Below are 20,769 nucleotides of genomic sequence, written 5' to 3' on the forward strand. Positions count from 1 at the left end.
GAGCTTGCAGTGAGCCAAAATTGCCCCACTGCACTCCAGCCTGGGCGACAGAGCAAGACTCCGTCTCAAAAAACAAAAAACAAAAAAAAACAGAACTTACTACCAAGCTACAGTAATCAAGACAGATTGGTCCTGAAATTAGGATAAACATAAAGAACAATGGAATAGAATTGGAAGTCCAGAAATAAACTCTCATATTTACAGTCAGTTGATTTTCAAAAAGGGTGCCAAGGCAATTAAATGGGGAGAGGATAGTTTTCAACAAAAGGTGCAGGAAAAACTTGATTATCTTGGCCGGCGTGGTGGCTCATGCCACTAAGTATATCCCAACACTTCTGGAGGCCGAGGCAGGTGGATTGCTTGAGGCCAGGAGTTCGAGGCCAGCCTGGGCGACATAGTGAAACCCTGTCTCTTCTGAAAATACAAAATTTAACCGGGTGTGGTGACACATGCATTAGGATGCTCAGACACGATAATCACTTGAACCTGGGAGGCAGAGGCTGCAGTAAGCTGAGGTTGCACCACTGCGCTCCAGCCTGGATGACAGAGCAAGACTCTGTCTCAATAAATAAATACAGAAAAAAAAAGAAGAAAAAAAAAACCATGAAAACTGGATATCTACATACGAAAGGAACCCTATCTTACAGGATACACAAAAATCAACTCAAAATGGATCAAAGTCCTACATAAAAGGACTAAAGCTTTAAGACTCTTAGAAGGAAACACAGGCATAGGCACACATTGTTGTGATCCTGGATTATGCAATGGTTTCTTTGATACAACAGCAGAAGTACAAACAACAAAAGAAAAATAAACGAAATTGGACCTTTTCTCTCCAATCCTGCTCTTTCTGAATTTTTATTATTTAATTATTATTATTATTTTTTTTTTGAGAAAGAGAGTCTTGTTCTGTCACCTAGGCTGGAGTGCAGTGGCATGAACATGGCTCACTGTAGCCGTGGACTTCCGGACTCAAGTGATCCTCCCACCTCAGCCTCCCATGTAGCTGGGGCCACAGGCACGTGCTACCACACCCAGCTAATTTTTATTTTTTGTAGAGACGAGGTTTCACTATCTCTCCCAGGCTGATCTCAAACTCCTAGACCCAAGCGATCCTCTCGCCTTGGCCTCCCAAAGTGCTGGAATTACAGAACCGTGCCTGGCAACTTATTCAAAATGAAAAACTTGTGCGTGTCAAAGAATACCTTCAAAGACGTGAAAGGACAACCCACAGAATGGGGGAAAATATTTGATAAGAGACTTGCAGCCAAAATATATAAAGAACTCTTATGACTCAACAATAAAAAGATAATCCTATTTAAAACTGGGCAGACATGTCGGAATAGACATTTCTCCAGAGACATACAAATAGCCAACAGGCATGTCAAACAATGTTCATCATTACTCATGAGGGAAATGCAAATCAAAACCACAATGAGATACTACTTTATACCCATTATGATGTCTGCAATAAAGACAGACAAGACTGAACACGGAGGCTCATGCCTGTAATCCCAGCATTTTGGGAGGCCGAGGCAGGCAGGTCATTTCAGGTCAGGAGTTCGAGACCAGCCTGGCCAACATGGTGAGACCCCATCTCTACTAAAAATAAAAAAATTAACCAGGAGTGGTGGCACATGCCTGTAATCCTAGCTACTCAGGAGGCTGCGGCAGGAAAATTGCTTGAACCCGGGAGGCAGAGTTTGCAGTGAGCTGAGATTGTGCCATTGTGAGACTCTGTCTCAAAAACAAAACAAAACAAAACAAACAAACAAAATATATATATATGTACACACACACACACTTTTTGTATTTTTCTTTGCAGAGACAGGGTTTCGCCATGTTGCTCAGGCTGGCCTTGAACTCTTGAGCTCAAGATATTTGCCTGCCTTGGCCCCCCAAAGTGCTAGGATTACAGGCATGAGCCACCGCACGCAGCCTCATCTTGTTATATTATCTGTCACTTTGCTTGCTGGACTGTGCCTACTTCTAAGAGCATTCTCCATCCCTTTCTAGTTTGCTGGAGCTAGAAAACGAGAAACTCACGCTGCTTATGAATAACACAGTAAATACTAGTTAATAAAGCTCTGAGTAGCTCAGGAGCAAACCGCTTGTCTCTGAAACAGCTTATTCTAGGTCCTAGTGCTGTGACTAAACCTGAACTTGGTATGTAACCTCTGCAAAGCCCTTCCTTCACTCTGGGTCTCAGTTTATCTATCTGCAAACCAAAGGACTGACTTAGTTCCCTTCTGAATATACATAATAGATGTATGTTCCTTGCACATGTGATACTGAGATATGTGAGCCCCAAATGTGTCTAAAGATGAAATGTACCAAAGGTACCAAAATACAAAAGCAAAGTTAAAATACTCACGAGTACGATCCCTGTTCCAGGCATGACAGGTGATTGGCTCTAGTAAAAACTGATGCAGTGACATTATTCTTAGTGTTTTCAAAGGAGAGAAAGCTGCAATGAACAACAACAAAAAGCATTTTGTACAGTAGGGAAAAGGCAAGTAACCAATGTTTAAGTTGTCTGAGGATCTTAAGATGTTCGGAAATACGCAAAACATTGTTCTCCCATTAAAAAATAATCTGGCCAGGCGCAGTGGCTCACGCTTGTAATCCCAGCACTTTGGGAGGCCAAGGCTGGTGGATCACGAGGTCAGGAGTTCAAGACCAGCCTGGCCGACCTGGTGAAACCCTGTCTCTAGTAAAAATATAAAATTAGCTGGGCGTGGTGGCACACACCTGTAGTTCTAGCTACTAGGGAGGCTGAGGCAGGAGAATTGCTTGCACCCAGGAGGCAGAGGCTGCAGTGAGCCGAGATCATACCACTGCACTCCAGCCTGGGCAACAGAGCGAGATTCTGTCTCAAGGAAAGAGAAAAAAAAAAAAGGCCGGGCGTGGTGGTCAGGAGATTGAGACCATCCTGGCTAACACGGTGAAACCCTGTCTCTACTAAAAATGCAAAAAATTAGCCAGGTGTGGTGGCAGGTACCTGTGGTCCCAGCTACTCGGGAGGCCGAGGCAGGAGAATGGCGAACCTGGAAAGCAGAGCTTGCAGTGAGCCAAGATCACGCCACTGCACTCCAGCCTGGGTGACTGAGCGAGACTCCGTCTCAAAAAAAAAAAAAAAAAATTCTGTCTCATTGTCGAAACTTAACCATCTGAATAAATCTAGCATTGTAACAACTAATGTGTAATTTATTCTGTTAAGGGTCATCAATGGACTCTTATACCATGCGTACAGGATAATCCTAGTCTCAAATTATTATCCCACAGATTGCTTACTAACTACAAAGAGAAAAAGATGCTTTTACATTGAAGAAATCTGGCAATCACCACGTGATCAAACTCAGTATTATAAATAGTGGATCAATCTAACCGGATGGGCCTCCTGATGGTAGTCCACACGAAGTACATCATCACTTATAAATAGTGACTTAACTTACCATCCAAATCAGAACACTTCTGAGAGCAAAAATAAACAATGATTATGCCGACACAACAGGTCACAGGGCTATCCTGGAGAAACCTGGGAATATGGTCAACCTACCAGTGAAGTCTTTATGCCAAACATATTTACTCTAAACCCAATCAAGATTCAGACCTAATTTTCAGTTTACAAGAAATAAAGGGTAAAGGAACTAGTCAAACAATACAAGGAGGAAATAAACAGTTAAAGCCAGGGTGTGTGCCATTCTATAGAATAACTGGCCTGGACTATTCCAAAAAGGCAATATGGAGGCAGGGCGCGAACTGTTCTAGAGAGCTATGAAAACCAAATTTGATAAGTGAAAGTTGATTATAATCTATTTCTTTCTTTTTTGTTTTTTGAAACAGAGTCTCACTCTGTTGCCCAGACTGGAGTATAGTGGCACCATCTCAGCTCACTGCAACCGCCACTTCCTGGGCTCAGGTGATCCTCCTGATTCAGCCTCCTGAGTAGCTGGGATCACAGGTGTGCACCACCAGGTCTGGCTAATTTTTCTATTTTTTGTAGAGACGGACTTTCACCATGTTGGCCAGGCTGGTCTTGAACTCCTGGCCTCAAGGGATCCACCCTCCTCAGCCTTCCAAAGTGCTGAGATTACAGGTGTGAGCCACCATGCCTGGCCCATAATCTACATTTTAAATTGGGCAGAAAAGATGTATTTTGTACAATAGGGAAAATTACAATTTAAACTAGATATTACATATGGAATTATTTTCATTTTCTTAGGTAAGATAACGGTATTGACATTAGGTAGGAGAATGTCCTAGCTCTTAGGAGACAAAGATAATCATGAAGTGTTCAGGGATGAAGTATCATGATGGCTTCTGTAACTTCTTTTCTTTTTGTGGGGATGGCAGGGGAGACAGGGTCTTGCTCTCTCACCCAGGTTTAGAGGGCAGTGGTGCAATCTACGCTTACTGCAGCCTCCGTCTTCTGGGCTTAAGTGATCCTCCCACCTCAGCCTCCTGAGTAGCTGTGGATACGAGCATGCACCGCCAAGCTCAGGTAATTTTTGTAGAAATAGGGTTTCACCATGTTGTTCAGGCTGCTCTGCCTGTCAAGTGATCCACCTGCCTCAGCCTCCCAAAGTGCTGGGATTACAGGTATGAGCCACCATGCGCAGCCACTGTAACTTATTTTCAACAGTTCAGGACAGAAAATATATAGAATGTGAATGTGGCAAAATGCTAACTGGTGAATCTAGGCAAAGAGTATGTAGGTGTTTGTGATAATACTTTTTAAACTTTTAATTGTAACTAAATGAAAAGCAGGAACCTGCAAAACATTAAATTAAAAATTCCCTATTTTATAGGTAACCAAATCTAGATACACTTGAAGAAGCAACCATTACCTGAAATGGCAACATTTTTCAAAAAGCAGCCAGGCTTCCTCTACCCCCAACTTTATCATTTCCAGGAGGCACCCTCACTATAAACTCAAGTTTCAACACACGTAAGTATATGTCATGTTAACCCAGGGTGGAGGCTGAATGTGAGACATGAATTCTGATGCAAGCAGGAAATGAATGGAAGGGTCACTAGAAGGTTGTAAAGTGAACAATGAAAGTTCAGCTGACAAAGCAGAAATCAGTCAGTTAGAAAGCGAAAATAGCACCTCTGCTAACTGGAAAGGAACCCAGGCGAGGTGTGGTGGCTCAAGCCTGTAATCCCAGCACTTTGGGAGGCCAAGGCGGGTGGATCACCTGAGGTCAGGAGTTCCAGACCAGCCTGGCGAACATGGCGAAACCGTTTCTACTAAAAATACAAAAATGAGCTGGGCATGGTGGCAGGCACCTGTAATTCCAGCTACTCAGGAGGCTGAGGCACAAGAATCTCTTGAATATGGGAGGTGGAGGTTGCAGTGAGCCAAGATGGTGCCACAGCACTGTAGCCTGGGTAACAGAGGGCGACTCTGTATCCAAAAAAAAAAAAAAAAAAGGAGGGTGGAACCCAAAGGTAAGTGCAACTTTAAATAAAAAACATCCAATATCTTGAACTGGCAGAGAAATGCTAGTATTTCATATTCTATTCTAAGAGTGAAGATAAAGTCATTACTTTCTTCTTTTATACAGTCTAGAAAGCAAACTACAACTCACAAAGAAAAAGCTTAGGAATTGGCAATTTAAAAAAAGTTTTAAATGAATTCAAATGAGAATGTTTAATTTTTTTTTAAAAGAACTTCCAGATACTCACTGCATGCTTCTCTCTTTATCTCTGATATCAGATGCTCACTCCAAATTGTTCCATCACAACAGATTTTAGTTACAGCTACTCAAAATAACACGCTGTCATAAAATAACTCCTTAATTAAAAGTGCTTTAGTTCAAAAGCCACATTGGATAAGCTTATTTGTTAACTAAAAATAAAATTGGTCTGCAAATCAGTAATTTGATGCGAATATCTGCGTGCCATTAAAAGTACATGTTTCACGTCCAGTTGAAAAGTACAGCTGCAGACAAAAGGCTTTCTCAAGTTCAACTCAGTTTTATAAGCAATGTAGCAAAGACTTCAAAAGAGGTGGCCATTTACACAACAGTGTAATTACTTCTAAAATTTCTAATTTTGCCGTATCATTCAAGTTCCATATTTGGACATACACTCAAGACCTGTACTTCTTTTATAATCAGGTGGCTATTTTAAGTCTGTAGGCCAAGACAACGCTCATGTTTGTCAAATTTAGAATGCACCTAGCAAACACAGCTTGCATTCATGAAACCCAGTGAATGCAGAAGAAATTCCTAATAGCCTGAATTATGTACCAAGAAAGGGTACCTTCTGTCACAGGGTGATAATTATAATTTCTAAACTATGGTTAATGTTTGAGTGAAATCTGAAAAGTTTTGTCTTAATAGAGCTAGACAGGGAGAAAAGGGGACAAATAAAAATGTCAGGAACTCCTCCTCCCTTTTCTTTTTTATCTTTTCTTTTCTTTTTTTTTTTTTTCTTGAGACAGAGTCTCTGTCACCCAGGTTGGAGTACAGTGGCATGATTTCGGCTCGTTGCAAGCTCCACCTCCCGGGTTCACACCATTCTCCTGCCTCAGCCTCCCGAGTAGCTGGGACTACAGGTGCCTGCCACCACGCCTGGCTAATTTTTTTGTATTTTCAGTAGAGACGGGGTTTCACAGTGTTAGCCAGGATGGTCTTGATCTCCTGACCTCGTGATCCGCCCGTCTCAGCCTCCCAAAGTGCTGGGATTACAGGCGTGAGCCACCGCGCCCGGCCCCCTCATCCCTTTTCTTTATCTATCACACTGAATACAGAGTCATTCTGATGTATGGCTAGCCATGGGCTCTGAAGCCGAGGCTGGATTTGAACCCTGGCTTTTGACACACACTAGCTATGAGACCCTGGGCAAGTCACTTGACATGTCTAAATATCATTTTTTTCTTCTGTAAAGTGGATATACCACTGACATCACAAGGAGAATTAAATGAGACAACATGTGAAAGCAAGTAGTACAGAGCGTAGCCTGAAAATACATGCCAGTAGGTTCCCTTTCTTCCTTTGACCCAAGGCTTTTTTTTTTTTTTTTTTTTTTTAGATGGAGTTTTGCTCTTGTTGCACAGGCTGGAGTGAAATGGCGCGATCTCAGCTCACCGCAACCTCTGTCTCCCGGGTTCAAGTGATTCTCCAGCCTCAGCCTCCCAAGTAGCTGGGATTACAGGTGCGTGCCACCATGCCTGGCTAATTTTGTATTTTTAGTAAAGACGGGTTTCTCCATGTTGGTCAGGCTGGTCTTAAACTCCTGACCTCAGGTGATCCACCCGCCTCAGCCTCCCAAAGAGTTGGGATTACAGGCGTAAGCCACTGCGCCTGGCCAACCCAAGGCTTTTAAACCAACCATAGAACCCACCAGTTAGTTTCCTCCAGCTTGGAAACGTTGACATATGCTATAAATTCTTGGCCCTACTCCTTTGGAGCTTGAAAGTATTCACACAAGTGGGAATTTCCATCCCCTATTTAGGGTCAGTTTTTAAGACTGTGATTCACCTAGTTCCTAATCACTCTCATTACCCAATCTAGCAACATCAAGTACTCCAACAAGGTCACCACACCCTCCTCAACGTTCAGACAGGCCATTTTAAACTTCTTTATGTAGGATTTGTTTCAGCATTGGATGAGACAATTAGATCAAAGTATTACCACTCCCCATCCAAAATAGGAGTTTTCCAAAATGGTCCCTTCCTTTAACTGTGATTAACAGATGTACTCCAGAAGATCTCCGAATACTTTGTGGGAGAAAATAGCCATATAAGCTGGGTGTGGTGTCTCACACCCCAAATCCCAGCAGTTTGGGAGGTCGAGGTGGGAGGATAGCTTGAGCTCAGGAGCTCCAGACCAGCTTGGGCCACATATGGAGTCTTTACAAAAAATACAAAAAGAAAAAAAAAAAAAAATCAGCCAAGCGCAGTGGCTCATGCCTGTAGTCCCAGCTACTCCGGAGGCTGAGGCAGGAGAATCGCTTCAACTCAGGAGGTGGAGGTTGCAGTGAGCCGAGATCACACCACCACACTCCAGCCTGGGTGACAGAGTGAGGCTCTATCTCCAAAAATAAATAAATAAAAATAAATGAAAATTAGCCCAGCGTGGTGGCACATGCCTGTAGTCTCAGCTACTCAGGAGGCTGAGGTGGGAGGATCTCTTAAGCCCAGGAGGTCGAGGCTGCAGGACACACACAAAAAAGGAAACAACAGCCACACAGTTACCCACTCCCTAACAGGACAAAAACACCTTCCTGACTGATGCCCCTCCTTTGTTTTTAGATACCTGAAAACCCAGGCCCTATGTGAAACCGAAAGATTAGATAAAATTGAGAAGAGAGGGCAGAACTAAGATAATCTCGGCAATTTAAGCTATGAGTTGACATAGACAGAAGGTTCCAAAGCTGCAAAACAGATGGCTTTATAATCAAAGATTCTAAGCTATAAATGATTAAGTGCCTATCATGTTCCCAGCAGCGTTCTAAATACCGGGATGGGGCCAGAAACATAAATAAGGCTGACACCATTCTGGTCTTCAAGTCTGGAGGGTTGGTGTTTGGGGAGAGTGGAGGAGGTAGAAAAGGAAAGGAAGACGGACATGCATAGAATGCCCAGAAGCAGTCATAATAGCTAATATTTATTGATTAGCTATATATACTCTGGGCCAGGAACTATTCTAAGCAATTTACGCAAATAAGCTCATTTGATCCTTAGCAAAACGGTAAGAATCTTTTTATTGCAGATGAGGAAACAGGCACAGAGAAGCATCTTCCCAGGATCACCCAGCAAAAGTGGCGGTGCCAGGATTGGCATAAAAGATTCCAACAAGCGAATAAGAGCGCCGAGAAGGGAGAAATTTTGACTTGGGGGAAGGCGGTGCTCATGCAGGGGAATCTTAAAGAACTCGGGAGAAGGTTTTTCTCGAGATCGGGAAGGTTCCCCAATAACTGAAGGATTGAGGGCTGCCCTAGAGAGCAGGCAAACATCCTATGGGCGCCTATTGTATGCAGGGATCGACTCTAGGCGCTAAAGAGATGAAAAGTCCCGCAGATCGCTCGATTAGGGGAGATCCTTCTGCTTGACACAATTTTAAAGACAGTGACAAATGCCCCCAGCAGAGATGCAAGTAGGACCCTGGGGGAGAAGAAGGGGCCGTTAATTCGGTCATCGGAGGAGGCTAGGAGCTCGAACATCCTGAGAGAAGCTCCAGGGGATCCACAGAGAAAGGGGATCCCCGCCCCCTCAGGAGGCCCGGGCCGGGAGACCCGGCCGCGCCTCAGCCTCGGGGCCCCGCGGCCTAAGACCCCGTCTCACTGCCCCCGCAGTTCCAAGTCCGGCGCCAGGCCTGGACAAGAGAGGCTGATAGGTTGAGACGCTCGCCCCTGCTGGCCGTTACCTGGGATCGGGGGAGTCCGGACGAGCTCGGAGCGGAGGATTCGCGGACTCTGGGCAGTCGACGCGAACAGGCTCCGGCGGGCGCGGGCGGAGGACGGAAGCCCAGAGGGAGCGGCTGACAGATCCCGGAAGTGGCCACAACGCCTGCGCGTTGCGGCCGCGCGGGCCGTCCGCACATGCGCACAACTCGGGCGTGCAGTCCGGGGCTAGGCAGTCTGTGGAGCAGGAGGTTACGCTGTCCGATCGACTTGGTACCGGTGGCGGCCCTTCAGAGGAAATGCGGCCCCACGGAACCCCTGGCAAGTGCTGGCGAAGCGGCATGGTCATCTCACTCCGTTCCTCAACTAATTTCCTCACAATCGCGAGCCGAAGTGTGGCGCCTTGGCAGTTTCGCAAGTTCTTTTGTCAGGAGATGAGTGACTGAGGATTGGGGGTCTTTGGAGCTCTTGGACCTGACGAACGATTAAGTTTTTCTCCCTTCAGAGAGCCAAGGTCAGAGCCAGTCGACCTCAGCGCTGCTCCCTGCAGGGAGCCTCCGCCCCCGCGGTGATCCCTCTATGGAAAACCCCGGAAGCCCCCCGGGAACATTCTCGACCCTTCCTGGGGCAGAATCACTTGTTCCCTACTGCCAAGATGGCGCCTCAGGGAAAAAGGGTTGGGGGAACTTGGCAAGGCCCCCAATTCACAGAGGACAGAGCCTGTGCCGCAGATGCAGCTTCTGAGAAATGCCCTGATCCCCACCTGCACCCAGGCTGCTGCCCTTGAACCCGTAGAAATTCTGGAGCAGCCCCAGCCCCTCAGATGGGGCTACTCGAGAGCTTTTCTTTTTTCTTTCTTTTTCTCTTTTTTTAGACAGGTTCTCGATCTGTAGCCCAGGCTGGAGTGCAGTGGCGCGATCATAGCTCACTGCAGCCTGGAACTCCTGGGCTCAAGCGATCCTCCCGCCTCAGCACCCCCATGTAGCTGGGACTACAAGTGCACCACCACGCCTGGCTAATTTTTATTTTATTTTTTGGTAGAGACACAGTCTTGCTGTGTTGCTCAGGTTGGTCTTGAACTCCTGGGCTCAAGCTGTCCTTCCTCTTTTTTTTTGAGACGGAGTCTCGCTCTGTCGCCCAGGCTGGAGTGCAGTGGCCAGATCTCAGCTCACTGCTAGCTCCGCCTCCCGGGTTTACGCCATTCTCCTGCCTCAGCCTCCCGAGTAGCTGGGACTACAGGCGCCTGCCACTACGCCCGGCTAGTTTTTTGTATTTTTTTAGTAGAGACAGGGTTTCACTGTGTTAGCCAGGACGGTCTCGATCTCCTATGTGATCCGCCCGTCTCGTCCTCCCACAGTGCTGGGATTACAGGCGTGAGCCACCGCGCCCGGCCGTTGTCCTTCCTCTTTGGCCTCTCAAAGCCCTGGGATTACAAGTGTGAGCCACTGTGTCTGGCTAATTTTTGTATTTTTTGTAGAGATGAGGTTTTCCTATGTTGTCCAGGCTGGTCTTGAGCCCCTGGGCTCAAGCAGTCCTCCAGCCTCTGCTTCCCAAAGCGCTGAGTGTGAGCCCACCCGTGCCAGGCCAACCAAGGGCTTCTCTCCTTCCCTTTGGTATTTACAAGTTTTATCCCAATGCTTGGTTGTAAGGTGAGGTTTACGTAGGTGTACTTGTCAAACTCTCAATTTCAGACCGCTTTGTTCTTTTTGAGACGGAGTGTTGCTCTGTCGCCCAGGCTGGAGTGCAGTGGCGCCATCTCGGCTCACTGTAACCTCTGCCTCCCGGGTTCAAGCGATTCTCCTACCTTAACCTCCCGAGTAGCTGGGAGTACAGCCGCGCGCCACCATGCCCGGCGAATTTTTGTATTTTTAGTAGAGACGGGGTTTCACAATGTTGGCCACGGTGGTGTCGAACTCCTGATGACTTCAGGTGATCCCGCCTGCCTCAGCCTCCCAAAGTGCTAGGATTACAGGCGTGAGCCACCGTGCCCCACCAGACCCGCTATGCTCTTTGGAGTTAGTGCAGAGGTCCCCAACCTCCTGGCGGCTGACGGGTACTGGTCTGTTGCCTTTTAGGAACCCATTGGCACATGAGGTGAGCAAGACGAGCCAACGAAGTGTCATCTGTATTTACAGCCGCTCCCCATCTCTCGCATTACCGCCTGAGCTCTGCCTCCTGTTGCATCAGTGGGGGCATTAGATTCTCATAGGAAAGTGAACCCTATTGTGAACTGCATATGTGAGGGATCTAGGTTGCATGCTCGTATAAGAATCTAATGCCTGATGGTCTAAAACCATCCCACCCCTCTCTCCCTGCCCCTGCCGTCTAGTCTGTGGAAAAATTGTCTTCCATGAAACTGATCCCTGGTGCCAAAAAGATTGGGGACCACTGAGTTAGTGAATCCAGCTGTTCATGGAGCACCTCTGCACTGAAAGTCACTGATTTAAACTCTGCCCCATGGTTACAAAGTCTTTGGTCATAGGGTAATCGAGCAGATGGAGCATAAAGACCATTGTAAATTCATTACGGTCTCCAAGAGACAGCTTGGGAAAGGGAGGACAGCAGTTGTGGAAAGCAGGGTTTCTTGTGTGTCTGCAAGTTACATGAATCAATTTCCAAGTATGTAGAGGAGTTTATGAAGATCCCACCTCTTTACAAGGAACGCATACTGCTTTGATGGAATTTATAATCTGAATAGACGAGAGTGACAAATGCAAATTAATACCAGACTTTATGATAAGTGACAAGAAATGTTAGCCCCAGAAAAATAACAGACATTTACTCTTAGTCACTGGTTCTGATTTGGAATAGTATTTTGCAGTTTAGCCTAACCAAAGCTTACCTTTTGATGCATTTCACTTTTTTTTTTTTTTTTTTTTTTTTTTGAGATGGAGTCTTGCTTTATCACCCAGGCTGGAATGCAATGGGGTGATCTCAGCTCACTGCAACCTCTGCCTCCCAGCTTCAAGCGATTCTCCTGCCTCTGGCTCCTGAGTAGCTGGGATTACAGGCGCACGCCACCACACCCAGCTAATTTTTGATTTTTAGTAGAGACAATGTTTCACCATGTTGGTCAGGCTGGTCTTGAACTCCTGACCTCGTGATCCATCCGCCTCGGCCTCCCAAAGTGCTGGGATTACAGGGGTGAGCCACCACACCCGGCCCACTTGATATTTTATGAGTCATTCCAAATGGTAGAATCTCAGCTCTAAGCGGGGCTCTTAAAGTTAAACCACCTATTCTGTAACTGAAGAAAAAGGACCAGCGTATTTTGACACTTGAGGGTTTTTTTTGTTTTGTTTTGTTTTGTTTTGAGACGATGTCTTGCTCTGTCGCCCAGGCTGGAGTGCAGTGGCGTGATCTCAGCTCACTGCAACCTCCACTTCCCTGGTTCAAGCGGTTCTCATGCCTCAGCCTCCGGAGTAGCTGGGCTTACAGGCGTGCGCCACCACACCTAGCTAATTACTGTATTTTTAGTAAAGATGGGATTTTGCCATGTTGGCCAGGCTGATTTTGAACTCTCGGCCTCAAGTGATCCACACACCTTTGGCCTCCCAAAGTGCTGGGACTACAAGCATGAGCCATCACACCTGGCCTGAAACCTGAAGGTTCTGATACAAGGAAGGGTTGCGGGACTGGCCACCTGCTCTGGCCTTACCTGTTATACCATCATGCCCTGCTATAAAAGCCAACCATCAGGGTTCTAAGGAGGGTGAGTGAGTTTTAGTGTTTATTTTTAAGGCATGTGTGATGTAGTATCCAAAATGCAGACTCAACCTTTTAAAAAATTAGTATCATGGGTGAGGGGCGGCTGTCTGGGTGGCTTGTGAGTAAAAGGATTTGCCAAGACAGTTGTAGACAAAGGCAGATTTGTTAGAGAAAGTAGGAAGATACGAGAAGGCAACAGGCAGAATCAGCAGAAGAGCAGCCGACTGCAAAGAAAGGCTTGCTGGGGATTTTTATGGAATAGTGTTTATGCTGTAATCGTTGGGCGCAGGAAGATTGTGAGTTATTTGCAGAAGAGGGCTGTGTGTCTGGACCATGAAGAATGGCAGACTTGTAGTTTACCTGCTTCTTCTTTGCTTTCCCCTGCTCCCACCATCCTGACTCTTTTTCCCTAATTAGACTTCACAATTAGTGCCAGGGAAGGTGGTACTTAGAAGTGGGCAATGGAAGGGAGGGAGGGGTTGGCCACTACTGTGGGTGATTTTGTTTGCTTTGCCGATTGGATTGGAATTGAAATTGAGTTGAATTAGAATTTGGTCAAGATTCAAGTCATCAAATATTTAATAAATACTCACCAAGTGCCAAGTATTGTGTTAATGAGTAGAGTAAGATCCTTCTGTTCTCAAATAATTTAGAGGTTAGGATATGACCAGTCCACAAATTATTTTATCCTATTTTATAGACCGGGGATGCTGCTAAAATAATTTTAAATACGAGGAAATGCACAATACCTTGAACCTGGAAGGTCCTGGTTAACATTCCTTGAATGGAAGTGAGAATGAATGAAGGCGAACAATCTGGATGTCAAAGGACACAGAGGTTACTGCTAGTTGAGAATGGAAGGTGGGGCTTATATAGACACGTCAGGAACATAATCCATCATAGTTTAGGAAGGTTACATGTTTGTAAAGGCGTAAGGATTTCCTTTTCAGGAGAGCTTGATTTAATAACTGGAATGTGGAGTTGGAGAGTCAGAAGATTGTTTTTTGCTTGTGCCAACAGCTGAAACGGTGAACAATTACTGCAGATCTGCCAATAGTGTCTGCCATCTAGTCACCAAAAAGACTGTTGGAAATACTGAATCAATGCCAATAAAAGCTATAAACAAAAGGACCAAACTATTAATGCGTATTCTGTGTTACTAGTTAACAATCATCCTTATGCTTTAGATATTGTCCTAATTGCTGGGCATGGTCCCAGTGGGGAAGGCTTCCTATGGAAAGGATTCTGTACAGTTCAATACAGGTGAACTGAAAAATGCATGTGATTTTTTCCACTGTTCACTCAGCTCATTTCCATAGGACAGAGATGGGAACAGTCACGGGATATCTAGGGGCATAGGGTAGTCTCAGGTGGTATGTATAAATAGCATACTATCACAAATACCATACTTGTAAGACAAGCACACAAGCATACTTGGGAATTCCCTGTATTACTTACCTAATTTGATAAATGAAATCTGTAATCCACGAACATGTAAATCTCCTCGAGGCCAGAGCCACTTAGACATTTTGTTTCCGACACATTTTTCCATGTTATGCAAAGCTTAGATTATTTTAATAAAAGGTGGTTTCATTCTGGAGCCATCTAGCACCCTCATCCACCAGTCATTTCGTTAGCATAGAGAGAGACACTTACCACTCCAGAGATTCCAAAGGTCTTAAAAGCTCCTGTGTGAGGAACTGGGAGCTAAGACCAAATATTATAACAAAAGATGTTTCAGTTACTGATGGACAAGTACGAGGTGTGTGGGAAGGGGCACAGAGCTTCCATATCCTCTCTGGGCGCACCACCCTCCCAGCACCACCACGTGTTCTCTAACCCAGATGCTCTCCAGACCTCATCATTTAAGGTTTTTATGGATGTTCTATAACGTAGGCATGATGATTAAATCACTGGCCATTGGTAATTGAAATCTCCAGCTCCTCTCATCCCTGGAGGTTGAGGGGTGGGACTGAAAATTCCTACCCTCTAATCACAGGGCACAGGGTTGGTTCCTCAGGCAATTAGTTTCATTCTGGAGCCATCTAGCACCGTCATCCACCCGTGGTCTCATTAGCATACAAAAAGACACCAGAGATTCCAAGGGGCTTAAAATCTCCTATGTGAGGAACTGGGATCTAAAACCAAATATTTATAACAAAAGATGTTAGGCTGGGCACGGTGGTTCACACCTGTAATCCCGGCAATTTGGGAGGTTGAGGTGGGTGGATCACCTGAGGTTAGGCATTCAAGACTAGCCTGGCTGACATGGCAAAACCCTGTCTCTACTAAAAATACAAACATTAGCCTGGCGTGGTAGCAGGCACCTGTAATCCCAGCTACACAGGAAGCTGAGGCAGGAAAATCACTTGAACCCGGGAGGCGGAGGTTGCAGTGAGCCGAGATCACCCCACTGCGCTCCAGCCAGGGGATACAGCAAGACTGTCTCAAAAAAAAAAAAAAAAAAGAAAGATGTTCCTATCACCCCTATTATACAGGATAGTATAACAATTTTAAAAGCTCTATGTCAGAAACCAAATATATATATATATATGTGTGTGTGTGTGTGTGTATATATATATTTATTTATTTATTTATTTTGAGATGGAGTCTCACTCTGTTGCCCAGGCTAGAGTGCAGTGGCGCGATCTCGGCTCACTGCAACCTCCACCTCCCAGGTTCAAGCAATTCTCCTGTCTCAGCCTCCCAAGTAGCTGGGACTATAGGCGTGTGCCATCATGCCTGGCTAATTTTTTGTATTTTTAGAAGAGATGGGGTTTCTCCCTGTCGGCCAGGATGGTCTTGAATGCCTGACCTCAAGTGATCCACCTTGGCCTCCCAAAGTGCTGGGATTACAGGCGTGAGCCACTGTGCCCGACCTATATTTCTTAGTATGTCATGCTTGGATCATTTTATGTGTCAACTTGACTAGGCCGCAGGGTGCCCAGATATTTGGTCAAACATGATTCTGGGTGTTTCTGTGAGTATGCTTTGGGGTGAGGTTGACGTTTAAATCAGTAGACTGAATAAAGCAGATTGGCCTCCCTAATGTGGGTGGGCCTCATCTAATCAGTTGAAGGCTTGAATAGAACAAAAGTCTTACCCTCTCCTGAGTAAGAGAATATTCTCCTTCCTGATGTCATTTTTTTTTTTTTCCTCAATCCTGGAGCCAATCCAAGATCAATTGCTGCACTTAATTCTTTTTAGTCTAATCTGGAAGTTCCTCACCTCAGTCTTTTTTTTTTTTTTTTCCAGAGATGAGGTCTTGCTGTGTTGCCCAGGGTGGAGTGCAGTGGCTATTCACAGGTGTGGTCATAGCTACTATAGCCTCAAACCCCTGGGCTCAGGTGAGCCTTTTGAACTAGAACATTGGCCTTTTCTGGTTCTGCAGAAGCTTCCAACCTTCAGATTTGAACTGGGACACTGGCTTTGCAGATTTTGATCTTGCCAACCTTCATAATTGCGTGAGTCAATTTTCCATGTCTCTATATCTCTATATAATATCTCCTATTCTGTTTCTCTAGAGAACCCTGACTAGTGTAACAGGTATTTCCCAAGACTCCCCATCTTTGGAGGGCCCCAGACCCCTGAAAGGCTGTCAGAAGTACTGCTTAGGGCCGGGTGCAGTGGCTCACACCTGTAATCTCAGCACTTTGGGAGGCCGAGGCAGGTGGATTACCTGAGGTCAGGAGTTTGAGACCAGCCTGGCCAACATGATGAAACCCTGTATCTACTGAAAATACAAAAATTAGCTGGGCGTCGTGGCGCACGCCTGTAATCCCAGCTACTCCAGAGGCTAAGGCAGGAGAATCTCTTGAACCCGGGAAGTGGAGGTTGCAGTGAGCTGAGATGGCGCCACTGCACTCCAGCCTGGGTGACAGAGCGAGACTCCTTCTCAAAAAAAAAAAGAAAAAAGAAAAAAAGTACTGCTTAGGCTCTCAGCCACCTGTTCTGGAATCAGCAAGTAGCCCTTGGGGTAAAACAGTCCTACTGATGGGCTCAGTCTCTTACGTACTCTGTTCTCTTGGACATTGACCTGGTAGGTATTTACTGTCTCATTAGTGCTCGCTTATCTTTGAGTAGATATTTTGTATATTTTGTCTACTTTTCTAATGATCACTAATGGGAGGGTTGTCTGTTGCCCCATGCTCCATTACCAGAATCATTTGGCAAGTAGCCATTTAAAAGAAGAATCCCATTTGTCCATTTCAGTTTGCTAAATCTTATTGCATTTAATTATCTATCTTTAACTCATTATTATGTTGTTGTTTACTGTACATGTTAGTTGCAGGTTGGGGAGAATATCTAATTCTCATTCAATAGAGTGCATATCATTGTGTACTATTGCAAACATAATCACCATGGAGTTCATTAAGTGTTAAATAATTAGATAATTCATGTTTAAATGTCTATATTATGCAGAAATGTTTGGAGAATTGTTTTATAGATGTTTAAGAGGGTTTTAGTGATATTTGGAGAAAGTGGAGTTTCTGGACAGGCTGGGAATACATTCCTATTTTCTCATTTAAAATAACTTCATATAGGCTTATTTGATCTGAGAATTGTTTTCAGGAATGAATTAACCTGGGAGGATCATAGTTCTAAATGTAGCATACAGCGTACCTCTGTTTTGCATGCTTATATCACAAATATATTTGTAGGCTTCTTACCATATCACACTCCCCAGGAAGATGTTGACAAAAGCCTCATAATCCCCCACCTGGAGAGAAGTTAACCAATAGAAGAGTGTCTCTAGGAGGAAATGTAAAGTGGTAGAAAATCGCAAGTCTAATGGTTGTTTTTATAGGAACCCTAAATGAAATAGCTGGTTTGCTCATGAGTGTAACCATTCTTGCTTGATTCTTACTTCTGCACCTGAACTGTAAGTGCGAGTGAGCCTAAGAATATTGGCCCATCCACATCTGCCCTCTAAGTGATCTCACAGGCTCTTGGCTTCAGCCACCACCCATAGGCTGCCAACCCGCAGATCTGTGTCTCAGTTTGTTCCTGACCCCTATTAATTCTTACTGCTCCTGAGAGTCTCCACCTGGTGTCTCATCACCTCCCACCTCAGTTCAATCCATGTCAAACCTGGTGTTTCCCTCTGCTCCCCACCTCAGATTCTGCTCTCCTCTACCTCTCAGTCCGAGGTATCATCATCCACCACAGATTGATTAATGGCCCCCAGAAAGTTAGTTACCAAGTCATAGCACCTCCACCTCCTATGTATTCCTTTTTTTCCTTAAAAACTTTCAAACCTACAGAAAAGTTGCAAAATATGTGAGAATAATGAATATCAATATACCTGTTTCCTTAAATTTACCAGTTCTGAACATTTTGTCACATTTTCTCTCTCTCTTTCTCATATATATATATGTTTTATATATGTATCCGTGTAATAGTAATAGTGATATTATTATTTGTTGAGTCATTTGTAAGTCACAGACATGAGACTCTTCACTCCTCATACTTTAGTATGTATCTCTGGAGAACACGGAACTTCTCTTTAACAACTGTAATACAATTAAATTTAGGACATTTAACATTAATTCAATGTTATTTACTATAATAATAAATACATTAATTACAAATCTTAATGTAACAAATTAATATGTTCGTTAGAAGTTTATATTCAAATTTCACTTGTGCCAATAATGTCTTTTTCTACTTTTTTTTTTTTTTTTTCATTTTTCAGACAGAGTCTCGCCCCGTCGCCTAGGCTGGAGTGCAGTGGTGCGATCTCAGCTCACTGCAACCTCTGCCTCCAGGGTTCAAGCAATTCTCGTGCTTCAACCCCCTGAGTAACTGGGATTACAGGTGCGGGCCACTATGCCCGGCTAAGTTTTGTGTTTTTAGTAGAGACGGAGTTTCACCATGTTGCCCAGGCTGGTCTCAAACTCCTGGACTAAGTGATCTGCCTGCGTCAGGCACCCAAAGTGCTGGGATCACAGGTATGAGCCACTGTGCCTGGTCAATAATGTCCTTTCTAGCTTTTTTTTCCCCCTTCAATCCTGGAACTAATCTGAGATCAATTGTTGCACTTAGTTCTTATGTTTCTTTAGTCTAATCTGGAACAGTTCTTCACCTCAGTCTTTTTTTTTTTTTTTGAGATGGGGTCTTGCTGTGTTGCCCAGGATAGAGTGCAGTGGCTATTCACAGGTGCGATCATAGCTACCACAGCCTTGAACTCCTGGGCCCAAGTGACCCTGCCTCAGCCTCCCAAGTATCCCAAGTAGCTGGGACTAGAGACAAGGTCCTCAGCCTTTTTTTGTTTGTTTGTTTTTTGTTTTGACTTTTGTGGATTTGGGAGTCTTTTTTTTTCTTTTTGAAACGAAGTCTGCACACCCAGGCTGGAGTGCAGTGGTGTAATCTCGGCTCACTACAACCTCTGCCTCCTGGGTTCAAGCGATTCAAGCCTTCTGAGTAGCTGGGATTACAGGCGTGTGCCACCACGCCCGGCTAATTTTTGTCTTTTTAGTAGAGACGGGGGTTTCACCATGTTGGTCAGGCTGGTCTCGAACTCCTGACCTTGTGATCTGCCAGCCTCAGCCTTCCAAAGTGCTGGGATTACAGGCATGAGCCACTGCACCTGGTGGAGCTGGGAGTCTTAAACAGCCCACACCAGTTGTTTTCTAGAATGTTCCTTGATGGAGGTAGACACCTTAATCAAGTGATCAAAGTTGACATCATGAATAGAGTTTAGGTTGGCATCATGTGTCTTCCAGTGTGATGCAGCAGGTGAGATACAACTTCACCTACATTATATAGAGGACCTGAATCGGATCATGAGGAAACCACTGGACACATCTCTTTCACCCTTAGAATAAAGTCTGCACCCCATAACAAGTCACAGAGGTCTCTGTGATCTGTCACCTTTGTCTCTGACCACATCGTCTATGTGGTGGACACTGGCTGCCCGCACAACACCTTTCCCTACATGGCTTCTCTACTTTTGTTCTGGTGGCTCTCAGGGAAGCTAGGCCCTCCCCAAGTCCGGGAAATGAACCACGATTGGTCCATGTCTAATGCAGCAAGCCCATTCCCACTTGCCGCTAATTGGTTTAGGGATGGCAGTGTGCACCATTTCTGCTAATCAACACGAGTTCATTTCATGGGGAGCTTCTGGAAAAAAAATGTACTCCTTGATAAAAGGATGGTAAGTTCAGGCCGGGCACGGTGGCTCACGCCTGTAATCCCAGCACTTTGGGAGGCCGAGGCGGGCGGATCATGAGGTCAGGAGATCGAGACCATCCTGGCTAACACTGTGAAACCCCATCTCTACTAAAAATACAAAAAAATTAGCTGGCTGTGGTGGCGGGCGCCTGTAGTCCCAGCTACTCTGGGGGTTGAGGCAGGAGAATGGCGTGAACCCGGGAGGTGGAGCTTTCAGTGATCCGAGATCGCACCACTGTACTCCAGCCTGGGCACAGAGCGAGACTCCATCTCAAAAAAAAAAAAAAAAAAAAAGAGTTTGGGCACAGTGGCTCACGCCTGTAATCCCAGCACTTTGGGAGGCCGAGGCAGGCGTATCACGAGGTCAGGAGATGGAGACCATCCTGGCCAACACGGTGAAAAATAACAGACATTTACTCTTAGTCACTGGTTCTGATTTGAAATAGTATTTTGCAATTTAGCTGGGGGTGGTGGTGGGCACCTGTAGTCCCAGTTTCTCAGGAGGCTGAGGCAGGAGAATGGTGTGAACCCGGG

The 20,769-nt window shown here is 45.2% G+C and overlaps 1 protein-coding gene across 1 annotated transcript in view; it reads right to left on the bottom strand.

Moving 5' to 3' along the window:
* ARPC1A (actin related protein 2/3 complex subunit 1A) overlaps positions 1–9,504 on the bottom strand; it is a 41,233-nt gene extending 31,729 nt beyond the window's left edge. The window contains exons 1-2 of the mRNA XM_010375765.2: positions 9,378–9,504; positions 2,375–2,467 (exon numbers count right to left, since the gene is read on the bottom strand). Coding sequence (XP_010374067.1) covers positions 2,375–2,438 — 64 coding nt within the window. The 5' untranslated portion in view covers positions 2,439–2,467; positions 9,378–9,504. The remainder of the gene's footprint in view (positions 1–2,374; positions 2,468–9,377) is intronic.
* Between the last annotated feature and the right edge of the window lie 11,265 nt (positions 9,505–20,769).

Source organism: Rhinopithecus roxellana, chromosome 6 (genome assembly GCF_007565055.1).
Source record: "Rhinopithecus roxellana isolate Shanxi Qingling chromosome 6, ASM756505v1, whole genome shotgun sequence".
NCBI lineage: Eukaryota > Metazoa > Chordata > Mammalia > Primates > Cercopithecidae > Rhinopithecus > Rhinopithecus roxellana.